Source organism: Oncorhynchus mykiss, chromosome 6 (genome assembly GCF_013265735.2).
Source record: "Oncorhynchus mykiss isolate Arlee chromosome 6, USDA_OmykA_1.1, whole genome shotgun sequence".
Taxonomy (NCBI): domain Eukaryota; kingdom Metazoa; phylum Chordata; class Actinopteri; order Salmoniformes; family Salmonidae; genus Oncorhynchus; species Oncorhynchus mykiss.
This window is the reverse complement of record NC_048570.1, coordinates 82,334,568-82,347,987: the sequence shown is the minus strand read 5'-3', so window position 1 is coordinate 82,347,987 and position 13,420 is coordinate 82,334,568. Positions and strand designations below refer to the sequence as shown.

Sequence of the window (13,420 nt, the reverse complement as noted above, 5' to 3'; positions counted from 1 at the left end):
AGAATTACAGACAGAAAACATGAAAAACTACAAGTAATCTAGTAAAAAGGATAATTAGAATAAGGTTAGGAAAAGGGTTAAGGTTTTGGGTTAGCGAAAATGCTCTCAGATCATAACCTGCAATGAAAAGTAACTTCTGGTCATAGTTGTTTCAAAGTGGTGTGTTTTAAGGGAGTCCCATTGGTTGTGGTTGGAATAAAGCCAATTATTTACACACTTCTCTGTGAGGAAAAAAATAAACAGTTCAGTTTCATGGGAGAGAACTTGATTCTCTCTGAAGGTTTGGACCACATAATATACCTCTCTGCACAGACCTCTTCTTAGGGACTCACGCCTCGATCACACTGACAGTGCCTTTTCATTCCGGGATTCCAGAAGTACATTCATTCCAATGGAACGCTGCTTTGCAGAGTCAGTTGCAATGCGTTCTATGTGGTGCTAAACATAGCATTTAAAAAATGTATGTGTCAAACTGTATGCGTAGACGACTTGACAGAAATGGTAGCAGAAGGTGAATGTTGAACTTTTGTTGCACCCATATCCAGATGATGCTGCGTTCTATTTTGCGCAGGAGTACTATCGGTCTGATCAAGGCGTCACTGTCTAGTCGGAACTAAAAGTGTCTGATCAAAGGAAGGAAGAACTATTTTCGATAGAACCGGAAACATGGTGTATGTCAAGAAAAAATATGGCGGCGCCCGTATGTAGAAATACCTTAACGTTATAGCTGACATTAATCAAGCTAAATGTTGGACAATATTCATTACCGCTAAAGGTAAGCGTGTCACACGAATAAATCTTAATTCTAGAGGGGTCCTCGTGTAATTTGTTGAGCTTGTCTTGACGAATAAACTAGCCATACTGGAGTCGAGCATTGCTAGCTAATTTTGATACACTGGTGGCATTGGTAGATGCCCGCCCGACCAATGACAGAAGATGTGGAACAATGTCAAGGCAAAAGTAATGGGTCTGAAAATACTCCATGGCTTTTGCAATTATTGCACCCAGAGGCATGCATCTGTTGGCGTGTGGGTCAAAAGAACGCCGGAGAAACATAGGCGTTGTGGACAAGTCCCTGGCAAGACTCGCCTATTTGCCACTAGGAACTACTTATCAACAGAACCACCTTGGAGGGTCCTTTTCTTTGGGACAGATGATTTTGCTGTAGAATCCCTCAAGCTGCTCTCTGCGTCAAGGTATGACACCCACAACAATTTACATGCCAGTGAGCAAAGAGGAGAGTCTTTGCAGTGAGTAACTTTAACCTGGTCCAATATCTGTTTGTGCTGTCTCATAAGAGTTGGAGCAACAGTCCGAACAGATCTGGGACCAGGCTAGAGTAACTTCTCGTCGCCTAATGTCAGTTGTTTGCTGTCATTATTTGCCGCAGGGACTCCAATGACCGAATTGTGGAATCACTTGAGGTTGTCACACTATCCAATGACGTCCCTGTGAAGAAGTTTGCTGATCAAAACAAACTGCCCGTTCATGTCTGGCCTCTCGGGGATCTTCAAGGGCGGTTCGATGTCGGGGTGGTGGTGTCGTTTGGCTGCTTGCTTCGGGAAGGACTTATCAACCAGTTTCCATGGTGAGTAACTTCTCTGAAAGTGATTCATGCAATACAAGTGTAACGTTATAGCTTCCGTCCCTGTGTGCCCCTAGCTGGGTGCAAACCAGGGACCTGCACACAACACTCTGACTGACCACCAAAATAAGCATTGTCATTACCACTGACCCAGAATGTACTTGTAGATCTCAGGGCGGGCGACATCACTTGCTCCATGGTAGCTACTATGTTCCATATCAGCTACACAAGCAGCAGACGCTCCAAGAAGTGTCAATCTTATGAACACCTCCAAAGAGTCAAACCCTGACTGTGTCCAATCTGTTTGATTGTGATAGTTGCAGCATATGTGTCTTTTGCCTCTATTCCAGTGGGATCCTGAATGTCCACCCCAGCCTTCTCCCCAGATGGCGCGGCCCCGCCCCAGTGTTCCACACCATCCTACACGGAGACACTATCACCGGGGTCAGCGTCATGCAGATACGACCAAAGAGGTAGGCTAACATGACCCAGAGCTACTTTCTGGCCCTTTCCCTCCTTTCCTCTCTTCCTTTCCTCATGGTGCTGAGGGAGGAAGGGTAAGTCATGAAAGGGACCAGTCATCTGCCAGTAACATGGACCTACTATTGACAAGCAAAAGTGAGGGATGACATTAGCAGATGGTTGTTTGTTCAAATGCATATTTAGGGATGGTTTCCCAACCTAATCCTGGACTGAAAAGCCTTTTTAATGGTGATTTTCCCCATTGAGCATGTGTTATAGCCCTGTACAGGACAGCTTTATCTGGGTCCAGGAAACTGCACCATAATGTCTCCAGAGGCCATCAGATTTCAATAGGCCTATATATAATAGTGTACTCTACTACCGTATTCACTGTCAAAGCACATACTACTATTCCTCAAGTCAAAGATCATGAAACCTTTGCACCTCAGTGTATCTCTGATCTGTGTTACAGTAAACCTCATTGTCTGTTACAGTAAACTGCAGTGTGTGTCTGTGTTACTGTAAACCTCGGTGTGTCTCTGGTCTCTGTTACAGGTTTGATGTGGGTCCCATTCTTCATCAGGAGATCTACCAGGTCCCAGACAACTTCACAGCTGACCAGCTAGGAGCTACTCTGGCCACCAAGGGAGCCCAGCTGGTGAGTGCACTTCACACTGTGTAGTTATAGCACCCTATTCCCATCGAGTGTACTATGTGGCTCGAGTCTTATGTGACTCTGTTGGTCAAATGTAGTGCACTACATGGGGAATAGGGTGTGATTTGAGCTCACTCATTTGGGACGTAGCTCCACAGAGCGTAATCCGTTTGAAGAGGCTTGTCAGAAACCAGTCATGGTTAATGTAAGCCCTCTTATATGGGACCTTTCTTATTTTGCTTGAACAGTTGATTGACACATTAAGGACCCTTCCAGAGAGAATCACAAACCGAAGGGAGCAAGCTCAAGACGGTGCCACTTTAGGTAAGGACATTTATTTACTCAACCAGACATTTGATGCTAGTAGTAATTACAATTTGAATGATAAACAATCAGCAAGAATTGCAACTTACTGCGAAAGCTGCATGTACTTTCTAAGCACCCATTCATGCCTCAGCTTAGAGTTGACTCTTCTCAACAGCCCCTAAAATCAGCACATCGATGAGCTGGATCGTATGGGAGGAGCAGACCTGTGTCCAGATCGACTGCCTGTTTCGTGCCATCGCATCCCGGGTAATAAGACAGACCAGTCATGTTCAGTTGGCACGAAACTAGAAAAGTCAGAAAACTTCAAACTAAAGTGAGCAGTCTTATTCAGGCCATTCCTCACCTGTTTCAAGATGATTTTCTAATTCTGTGCATACTGAACATGACCTTGATTTACTATGACCGGCCTCTCAACACACATTGTCCAAGAGTGTTAAAATAACGCCCTCCTCTTCTCTCTCATTAGATCCCATTGAGAACAATTTGGATGGGCAAGACCATAAAGCTGCTGGACTTTGCTGGCAAGTGCAACATTTCACTATCAGGTAATTTCCTCTTTTAATCAGGACTCTTCATTGTTTTCACCACTGCTTGGTGGTAGATGGTGGTTGACTCAGTCAGCTAGTTCAATCAGTATGCGGTAAGTAGCTGTGTGGACCGGCAGCAGTAGTGCTGGAGTCCACAATCTGTCTGGTAACATCCGTTTTGAATATTTTAGGTTGAGAAAGGCTGTGATTGTTTTAATGACAGGTCGAGGGAGGATACCTGTGCCAGGATCTATGAGTTATCAGAAAGAATCCAACACCTTGGCTGTCTGTTGTAAGGTGCGTGAGCCAGGCTTTTCATCCTTGACACTTTCCACGGTTTACTATTATGTCGAAACACCTCAAATTTTGTCTTATTGAAATATGTCTAATATTAATGACAAATAATTCACTTCCTGATGTATCATGGCAAAATATAAATAATTAACTTGATGGATCCCATAAGAAAATGATGACAAGCACTTTTTGTGTGTTCGGTGGTCAAGGACGGCTGGGTGGGATTCAAGGCGGTGATGCTGAAGAAGAGACTGTCGGCAGCGGACTTCTACAACGGATATCTCCATCAGAGCTTCCAGAACAGATCTGGCCCTCCCAAGCAGGAGTGCCTGTTCCACAGTAACAGAACTAAATTACATTCAGCTGGAGAGGAGAACTCATTGACACAGCTACACGCTGTGCATTAAAACACAAAACAACAACCTACTTTAATGTTATTTGATTAGATACATTTCCTGTAAAAAATAAAGGATCTATACTATGTCTGTTTTAAGACAACATATTTAAGAGTACACACAAGAGTAGTGTTCAGCAGGGAACACCGTGGCAAAACGTTTTGAAACTAAAAATGAGCATTTCTTATTGTTCAAGTCCAGGTAGTAACGACCCTCTGTTTCAAAAACGTTTTCTCTTATTTTACACCTAGTGGAAACTATTTCCTGATAGCCTATGGAACACATGAATGTAATAATAGTGATATCATGGAGAGACTGTTGTGTGTGAGTAGTTTGTTGTCGAATGCAAAACCCTCAAACCCGTTAGACTACCAAAATAACAGTTGTATTTGCATAAATAAACATTTACAATGTTCTGTTGCCTTTGTCATTTGCTCTATGACATTATCTATTACCATATTATGCATTGGACTTGGTAATATTTATCACAGTTGTAGAGATGGTGGGGTCTGTTTTAGAGATGTACTCTTCCCAGGGGACTAAATGGTGCCGTTCCAGGCCGACTACATTGCAGTCGCGCTGCACAAATTAACCAATGATCGAATGCCACGTCATCAGGGCTCAGATATTAGATTGCAATGCCACATTGATACGGCTACTGACATGTTTGAGTTTAAACCTTTATAATAGTAACAGTTTGGCCTTCATCCAGGTTTTATGAGATTTGGTGTGAATCTGCTTCCTCCACCCGCTGGGACGCAGCAGCTGTGTTCGTCACAGCATGCTGGTCTCGGGGACGTTGTCTGTTAACTGTGAGGCTTTACAACTGTGTTCGTCACAGCATGCTGGTCTCGGGGGCATTGTCTGTTAACTGGGAGGCTTTACAAGAGGCACGTACCACTATGGAAGAGAGAAAGAAAGTTCAGAATTGTAGCATTTCACTAAGTTTTAAACAAAACATTGAAGGAAATGTATTTATTCACTTGATAAAGTGGGTGTGAATTAGACCAGTGTTTAATTTTTTCTTTTAGCCCTGTTGATTCAACTAATCAAGTGCTTGGTAGGCTAATTAGTTCATTAGTGATAAGGATGTATCAGTGAAGTGGTAGAACATAAATGTCTGGTGGTTAAGAGAGGGTTGGGAAACACTGACTGCATGTTTCCTTTTAGTCATAAAGCTAGCTGCCGTTAGCTAGTGTGAATGTGTTTAGGGTGTCATCATACCTCCTCTGTCATCCCTGCTGTCTTCCTACCCTCTGTGTTAAAAGGAGGCTTCAGGTAACCTTTGAAGTGCTGCTTCACCAAGTCATGGAAAGTAGATAAGCAATCCTAAAAAGAGCATCAGGAAAGCTGAATATTAGCTACCAAAATGTATTACACTTTTGGATGTCATTTTAGATGAGGCACAGCTGCATCAACTATGGTGGATGTGTTACCAGGCCAGTGATTTACTACATTCACCATAAAACCAATTGTAATGTGGCAGTGATTTTATTTGAAACATTTCTTCAACAATGTGCATTATAAAGAGGAAACTATTTATGCTCTGTTCAGTCTACTAAACTGTAGTTAAATAATGGCCTCTTTATAGACATACCCGTTCTTCCTGTGAACAGATGTAGGTGAACCAGCGGAGCCCGGCGGCCACGTGAGTGATCTCATCCCGGTAGATAACCTCCAGCACCTCCACAGAGCTGCAGTCCCCCTGGGCAGCGAAGCGGGAGAGGGTCTGGGGGTGCACATCTAGGCCCCTTGCAGGAGGAGAGAGAGGGAGTTAGGTAGATGTACTTTCCCCGAGTCCAGTCGATTTTGAAAAGACAAGAATTTCACCCATTTTTTGTTTTAGCCACCCTGTGGTTATTTGTGGCCAAGGAGGAGTGACATTTCTCACACCTATCCAAATCTTTCAGATAATGTGAACCCCATGGGTGTATTAGAAGATGTGTCAAGGTAATAGGGACCATAATGCTTCCACTGCACTGGTAACATAATCATATTCTGTTGGTGCTGTAATTCAGGTGGATGCTGTACCTGGCTTCATGTACCATATGCACAATGGCTAGCCTCGCCAGAAGGTTGTGGGACGTATCCGTTGCTGACTGCCACAGTCCTGTGGAGACGAGCGGAGGAAGCTCAATTTACACTGGCTGCACAGAAAATGCCATGTATTTTTTCATAAAACCAACTGTGATGATATTAATAGTTAGTTAGGCCAGGATTCAATCCAATCTGCATTATAGCACGCGTGATACTTAAAAGTTCATTTCCGATTGAGCCGAAATATGCAGAGTTCACTGTGAATTAGATCTCCACGAACACAGGGAACATTGCCTTTCCAAAGACGCATTGTCTACAAAAGAGATCGGATTGAAGCCGGGCCTTAGTCTGTAGAAGTCAGCGAACCACCCACCATTATGAACAGGTAACGCACCAAAGAAGCTGTCGAGTTCTGTGATCCTCGTCTCTAGTAAGTGATAATGCTGTTGGGAACCGTAGAAATTCATTGTATTCCCAGGGTAACAGTCCATCCAATACTCACAACTGATACAGTACTACCACTTTTTATCCTCCTTGAGGAACACTGTCTTGCAGTATTATACAAATATAAGCATAGTAAATATACTTGGACTACCAATATCTGATGTATAGACGTTTGAACAACAGACATACATAACAATAATGTGCATCATTCTTAAAGGAATATTCCACTTTCCCCCCAGCTTGTTTGAAAAAATAAGCTGAAAGTGAACTATACTTAAAACAACACGTAACAGACCACATTAATATATGTTCGGACACTGACCTTGGCCTCGTCTCCGGCCACTTTGACAAAGTCGCTGAAGAACTGGCGGGGCAGGGGCTCTCCAGTGTCCAGTCTGACCGATGAGAAGCGAGCGATGACGTCCCAGGACAGGTCTATAGCCCACTGCTCTATGTTAGCCAGGGAGTGGAGGAGGGCTATCCTGCTAGCCTGGTCAGACACATAGTAAACACACACGCTCATATCAATCATCATTCATGAAGCATGGAATGTTGCAGTTCTATAGCCTTTGTCCGTACTGTATGTACTAATGGCATGACAACGAATGCTAATACCATGAAAATGAATGCTAATACCATGACAATGAATGCTAATACCATGACAACGAATGCTAATACCATGACAACGAATGCTAATGCCACACACATTACACATGAACACACACCATTTATGCTGCTTCTTGTATTTATTTTATTATTTATACTGCTGACAGTCACTTTTACCCCTGCTCATACATCTAGCTCAACTACTCCAGTATCCCTGCACATTGAAATGATGGTGCTGGTACTGATCCTGTATAGAGTTTACAATCTAGTTTTTTTTTTTACTGTTTTTCCTTCGTATTATTTCTCTTACCTTTCTATTGAATACTGCATTGTTGGGAAAGAGCTTGCAAGTAAGCATGTCACTGCACTGTTTCACACCTGTTGTATCCTGTGCAAGTGACAAATAAACTTTGACTTCCGAAGAGATTATTTTATTGCGACAGTGGGTAGTTAGCATGCCCATTTTGTTAATCTAGGGGTTGTGTAGTTCAATACTGGCATGGCATATGTTCCCTCCTTTTTCTCAACAGTACCATTACCTGTGTCTATTGTCATTGTCGTGTTTGGTCTTCTATTTGTTAGGCTACATGATTGATTGTGATTGATTTCAGTATCTACTGGCACCCAGCCCACATGGGCTTACAAGACACTACTAAACACAGTACCATTTTCCTTGTACTCAACACAAAATAAGATTGTACAAATTATATGCATATACTGTACAATAATCATGGCAAGTACAGCTACCATCTAGCCCCACTACACAAACAGTACATTACAAACAGTACAACTACCATCTAGCCCCACTACACAAACAGTACAGCTACCATCTAGCCCCACTACACAAACAGTACAGCTACCATCTAGCCCCACTACAAACAGTACAGCTACCATCTAGCCCCACTACACAAACAGTACAGCTACCATCTAGCCCCACTACACAAACAGTACAGCTACCATCTAGCCCCACTACACAAACAGTACAGCTACCATCTAGCCCTACTACAAACAGTACAGCTACCATCTAGCCCCACTACACTAACAGTACAGCTACCATCTAGCCCCACTACACAAACAGTACAGCTACCATCTAGCCCCACTACACAAACAGTACAGCTACCATCTAGCCCCACTACACAAACAGTACAGCTACCATCTAGCCCCACTACACAAACAGTACAGCTACCATCTAGCCCCACTACACAAACAGTACAGCTACCATCTAGCCCCACTACAAACAGTACAGCTACCATCTAGCCCCACTACACAAACAGTACAGCTACCATCTAGCCCCACTACACAAACAGTACAGCTACCATCTAGCCCCACTACAAACAGTACAGCTACCATCTAGCCCCACTACAAACAGTACAGCTACCATCTAGCCCCACTACACAAACAGTACAGCTACCATCTAGCCCCACTACAAAAACAGTACATTACAAACAGTACAGCTACCATCTAGCCCCACTACAAAACAGTACAGCTACCATCTAGCCCCACTACAAAAACAGTACATTACAAACAGTACAGCTACCATCTAGCCCCACTACACAAACAGTACAGCTACCATCTAGCCCCACTACACAAACAGTACAGCTACCATCTAGCCCCACTACACAAACAGTACAGCTACCATCTAGCCCCACTACAAACAGTACAGCTATCATCTAGCCCCACTACAAACAGTACAGCTACCATCTAGCCCCACTACACAAACAGTACATTACAAACAGTACAGCTATCATCTAGCCCCACTACAAACAGTACAGCTACCATCTAGCCCCACTACACAAACAGTACAGCTACCATCTAGCCCCACTACACAAACAGTACAGCTACCATCTAGCCCCACTACAAACAGTACAGCTACCATCTAGCCCTACTACACAAACAGTACATTACAAACAGTACAGCTACCATCTAGCCCCACTACAAACAGTACAGCTACCATCTAGCCCCACTACAAACAGTACAGCTACCATCTAGCCCCACTACACAAACAGTACAGCTACCATCTAGCCCCACTACACAAACAGTACAGCTACCATCTAGCCCCACTACACAAACAGTACAGCTACCATCTAGCCCCACTACAAACAGTACAGCTACCATCTAGCCCCACTACACAAACAGTACAGCTACCATCTAGCCCCACTACACAAACAGTACAGCTACCATCTAGCCCCACTACACAAACAGTACAGCTACCATCTAGCCCCACTACAAACAGTACAGCTACCATCTAGCCCCACTACAAACAGTACAGCTACCATCTAGCCCCACTACACAAACAGTACAGCTACCATCTAGCCCCACTACAAACAGTACAGCTACCATCTAGCCCCACTACAAACAGTACAGCTACCATCTAGCCCCACTACACAAACAGTACAGCTACCATCTAGCCCCACTACACAAACAGTACAGCTACCATCTAGCCCCACTACACAAACAGTACAGCTACCATCTAGCCCTACTACACAAACAGTACAGCTACCATCTAGCCCCACTACAAACAGTACAGCTACCATCTAGCCCCACTACACAAACAGTACAGCTACCATCTAGCCCCACTACAAACAGTACAGCTACCATCTAGCCCCACTACACAAACAGTACAGCTACCATCTAGCCCCACTACACAAACAGTACAGCTACCATCTAGCCCCACTACACAAACAGTACAGCTACCATCTAGCCCCACTACACAAACAGTACAGCTACCATCTAGCCCCACTACAAACAGTACAGCTACCATCTAGCCCCACTACAAACAGTACAGCTACCATCTAACCCCACTACACAAACAGTACAGCTACCATCTAGCCCCACTACAAACAGTACAGCTACCATCTAGCCCCACTACACAAACAGTACAGCTACCATCTAGCCCCACTACACAAACAGTACAGCTACCATCTAGCCCCACTACACAAACAGTACAGCTACCATCTAGCCCCACTACACAAACAGTACAGCTACCATCTAGCCCCACTACACAAACAGTACAGCTACCATCTAGCCCCACTACAAACAGTACAGCTACCATCTAGCCCCACTACACAAACAGTACAGCTACCATCTAGCCCCACTACAAACAGTACAGCTACCATCTAGCCCCACTACACAAACAGTACAGCTACCATCTAGCCCCACTACACAAACAGTACAGCTACCATCTAGCCCCACTACAAACAGTACAGCTACCATCTAGCCCCACTACACAAACAGTACAGCTACCATCTAGCCCCACTACACAAACAGTACAGCTACCATCTAGCCCCACTACACAAACAGTACATTACAAACAGTACAGCTACCATCTAGCCCCACTACACAAACAGTACAGCTACCATCTAGCCCCACTACACAAACAGTACATTACAAACAGTACAGCTACCATCTAGCCCCACTACACAAACAGTACAGCTACCATCTAGCCCCACTACACAAACAGTACAGCTACCATCTAGCCCCACTACAAACAGTACAGCTACCATCTAGCCCCACTACACAAACAGTACAGCTACCATCTAGCCCCACTACACAAACAGTACAGCTACCATCTAGCCCCACTACACAAACAGTACATTACAAACAGTACAGCTACCATCTAGCCCCACTACACAAACAGTACAGCTACCATCTAGCCCCACTACACAAACAGTACATTACAAACAGTACAGCTACCATCTAGCCCCACTACACAAACAGTACAGCTACCATCTAGCCCCACTACACAAACAGTACATTACAAACAGTACAGCTATCATCTAGCGCCACTACAAACAGTACATTTCTCCTTCTCCAGGCAGTGTAAAGAAACTGAACAATCTCAAACCCCCTGCCTGAAACAGACTTCAAGTCCCTGCTTGTCCCGTAACCACAATACTTCAGGGTTTAGCACCAAACATTTTCACAGAAGATAACGTCTCAGATCGTTATACAAAGGGCTATAAAACACTAAATGGATTTTGTTTTTCCAACACAGTAGGCAAATGATCTCCTCTTCGGGCACTGTGTTAAATCGACCCTTCTCTAAGCCAGAGGGAGAGGGCCGGATGGGAGTTGAGCACAAACTGACCTTTGGCTTTTTGTTAGGTTCAGGAGGACATATGGTTCAGGGATATAGTTCTCTTTGATGACAGTATGTTCTAAGTTTTTAGGTCTAAACCATATATCAGCTGCCCATTTTCCCTTGTGGATCAGAAAAAGCTTGTCCTAGATTTGGTTAACACCACATGGTAATTTGTTCCTGAATATATACTGCAAATCAGTTTCACAAAAAATAGGTAATTATCTAGGTCCCAGTCAAACCCTTTTTTTGTGATTCTGCGTTCTGGCATATTCATCAGTCTGTTCCATAGACGTACCATGTCACCTTTTTAACTACCTTCACAACCCATATCTCCACAGATGGCCAGGTTTCGAGTCAGTTTATGCACACCAAGAAAGCAGCGGATTGCTCTGTTTGGAACATTGTTACAATTAGTATGTACTTTGGATCCCCATAGTCCATCACTGGACACACACAGGATTGAAACAGTTGAGAATAAGCACAGTAACCAAGGTCCTTTTCATTTGGTCTAAATCATTAACATATAGAGTAAATAAAGTGGGTGAGAGTACGTCTCCCTGCTATACACAGTAAGGGGTTGGAAACCAGGTCATTAACCTGAACACAGGCAACTGGAGCCAGATAAAGAGGTTTGATAACATCAGAGAATCTTCCATCAATTCCCATTTTAATGAGTGGTTAAATCCATATGAATTCAATGACTTTTTGACAGCTTCCCTTTTGATTTAAACAGAACTTTCCAGACATGTTTCCTCATGGAAGAAGTGGTCAGAAAGTGACGTTTTGGACCTGAATGCAAAACATTCAGGAGATAAGATGTGCTCAAAGTTGACCCATTTAGCATTACCCCACCATACCATGAGACATCCATGTCATCATCACTGGAAAAGATCAACGGTTGAGTTTGATATAATTCAAAAGCTTACAACAAATAGGGTTCTCAAACTAAATGTAAAAAATATATATAAAAACAATTACCTTTGATGTCAATTCTGTAAAAAGGCGTAAACTCCGATTTTTTTTCATATTCGCATATGTTGTAGCTTATACCCTACTTTCCATCATCTGGGGTTTTTGTGTTGTGTCCGTGGTTGAGACACAACGTGCTCCTGAATAAAGGGTGTTGTCAAAAAGTGATCGAATTCAAATGGATTTACCCCAGTCTAAAAGCAATTAGGTCTCTATTTACCTAATCAAAAGCCTTCATAAAACCAATAAAACAGGCAAAAGTTGGTTTTCTCTCTTCAATTCTAGCCTGGACCACTGTAGAGACAGTATAGATGTGGTCTATACATGTTCTGGCTTTCCTAAAGCCATTCTGTTCTTCAGCAAGCTGACCAGACAGTTCTAGATAGTGAGAAGAGAGCCTGTTATTTAGGATGCAGGACTACAATTTACATACAGTGCTAATGAGAATAATCCCTCTATAGTTCAATGGGATTTTAGGCTCAGTTTTTGGGGATTTCAGAGATTCTGAACTTGTTAGTTCATACTGCCAACCTGTCTGGTCTGAGTGATTAGAGGGTGTTCTTAACACTGACCTGTGTGCCACCTTTGCCACGCTTGATTTTGCCCGGCTGCAGTACGGTCAGGTTCTCCTTCCTGCTTGGCTGGACAGGTGGTGTAGCCTGACCCACCTCTGTTATCTCCCCACTGTTCCACCTCTCCTGGACCTCCAGTGTCATGGCTACCTACAGGGATTGGATCAAAGTCAGTGAGCCAGTGAGATATGCAGTGTTGAACAAATCATCAACGTTACACTATAGTCAAATACAAGCATTGCAGGTGCAGCGAAATAACATCTGCAAATCTGTGTATGCCACCAAAAACTATTTTTGTATGTTTTGCCATGGAAAGTCCAGGGAGTCTCTGCCTGTTTCAGACATATTTTTTCCTTCATTTGGTGCCTAATGAACACAAACCAACACTCCATTCCCTCCCAGTTTAACACTTCATGAGGTGGTTAGTGTGAATGGGGCTTGCCTTCTCTTTGGGGTCTGGTGTGCA

At 43.6% G+C, this 13,420-nt stretch overlaps 2 protein-coding genes across 5 annotated transcripts in view; one reads left to right on the top strand and one right to left on the bottom strand.

Annotated features, from left to right (window-relative positions):
• The first annotated feature begins 565 nt into the window (after positions 1-565).
• LOC118964941 (methionyl-tRNA formyltransferase, mitochondrial-like) lies at positions 566-4,662 on the top strand. Of its 2 annotated transcripts, none has more exons than XM_036981165.1 (9): positions 566-1,195; positions 1,387-1,588; positions 1,936-2,058; positions 2,603-2,705; positions 2,951-3,026; positions 3,184-3,275; positions 3,496-3,574; positions 3,780-3,853; positions 4,060-4,662. In XM_036981165.1, the coding sequence occupies exons 1-9, from the start codon at positions 937-939 to the stop codon at positions 4,255-4,257; spliced, it is 1,206 nt and encodes a 401-aa protein (XP_036837060.1). In that variant the 5' UTR covers positions 566-936; the 3' UTR covers positions 4,258-4,662. The 2 variants fall into 2 exon arrangements, with proteins under 2 accessions (XP_036837060.1, XP_036837061.1); XM_036981166.1 differs by having other exon boundaries at positions 577-1,196; positions 1,391-1,588.
• A 124-nt stretch (positions 4,663-4,786) lies between these two features.
• Positions 4,787-13,420, bottom strand: part of si:ch73-314g15.3 (Rieske and Ferritin_like domain-containing protein) — an 11,405-nt gene continuing 2,771 nt past the window's right edge. For 2 of the 3 annotated variants that reach the window (XM_036981164.1, XM_036981162.1), the window contains exons 5-12: positions 13,397-13,420; positions 12,955-13,104; positions 7,049-7,216; positions 6,656-6,725; positions 6,277-6,355; positions 5,843-5,996; positions 5,470-5,574; positions 4,787-5,145 (exon numbers count right to left, since the gene is read on the bottom strand). The exon at positions 13,397-13,420 is cut by the window's right edge and continues 74 nt beyond it. In XM_036981164.1, the coding sequence (XP_036837059.1) occupies positions 5,113-5,145; positions 5,470-5,574; positions 5,843-5,996; positions 6,277-6,355; positions 6,656-6,725; positions 7,049-7,216; positions 12,955-13,104; positions 13,397-13,420 (783 nt within the window). In that variant the 3' untranslated portion in view covers positions 4,787-5,112. The remainder of the gene's footprint in view (positions 5,146-5,469; positions 5,575-5,842; positions 5,997-6,276; positions 6,356-6,655; positions 6,726-7,048; positions 7,217-12,954; positions 13,105-13,396) is intronic. The other variant, XM_036981163.1, reaches the window with a different exon arrangement.

Coding starts and splice junctions, on each gene's coding strand:
- LOC118964941 (XM_036981165.1), top strand. CDS start 937: ATGTGGAACAATGTCAAGGCAAAAGTAATGGGTCTGAAAATACTCCAT. Junction 1,589..1,935: donor CTTATCAACCAGTTTCCATG/GTGAGTAACTTC, acceptor CCTCTATTCCAG/TGGGATCCTGAATGTCCACC. Junction 3,027..3,183: donor TCAAGACGGTGCCACTTTAG/GTAAGGACATTT, acceptor TCTTCTCAACAG/CCCCTAAAATCAGCACATCG.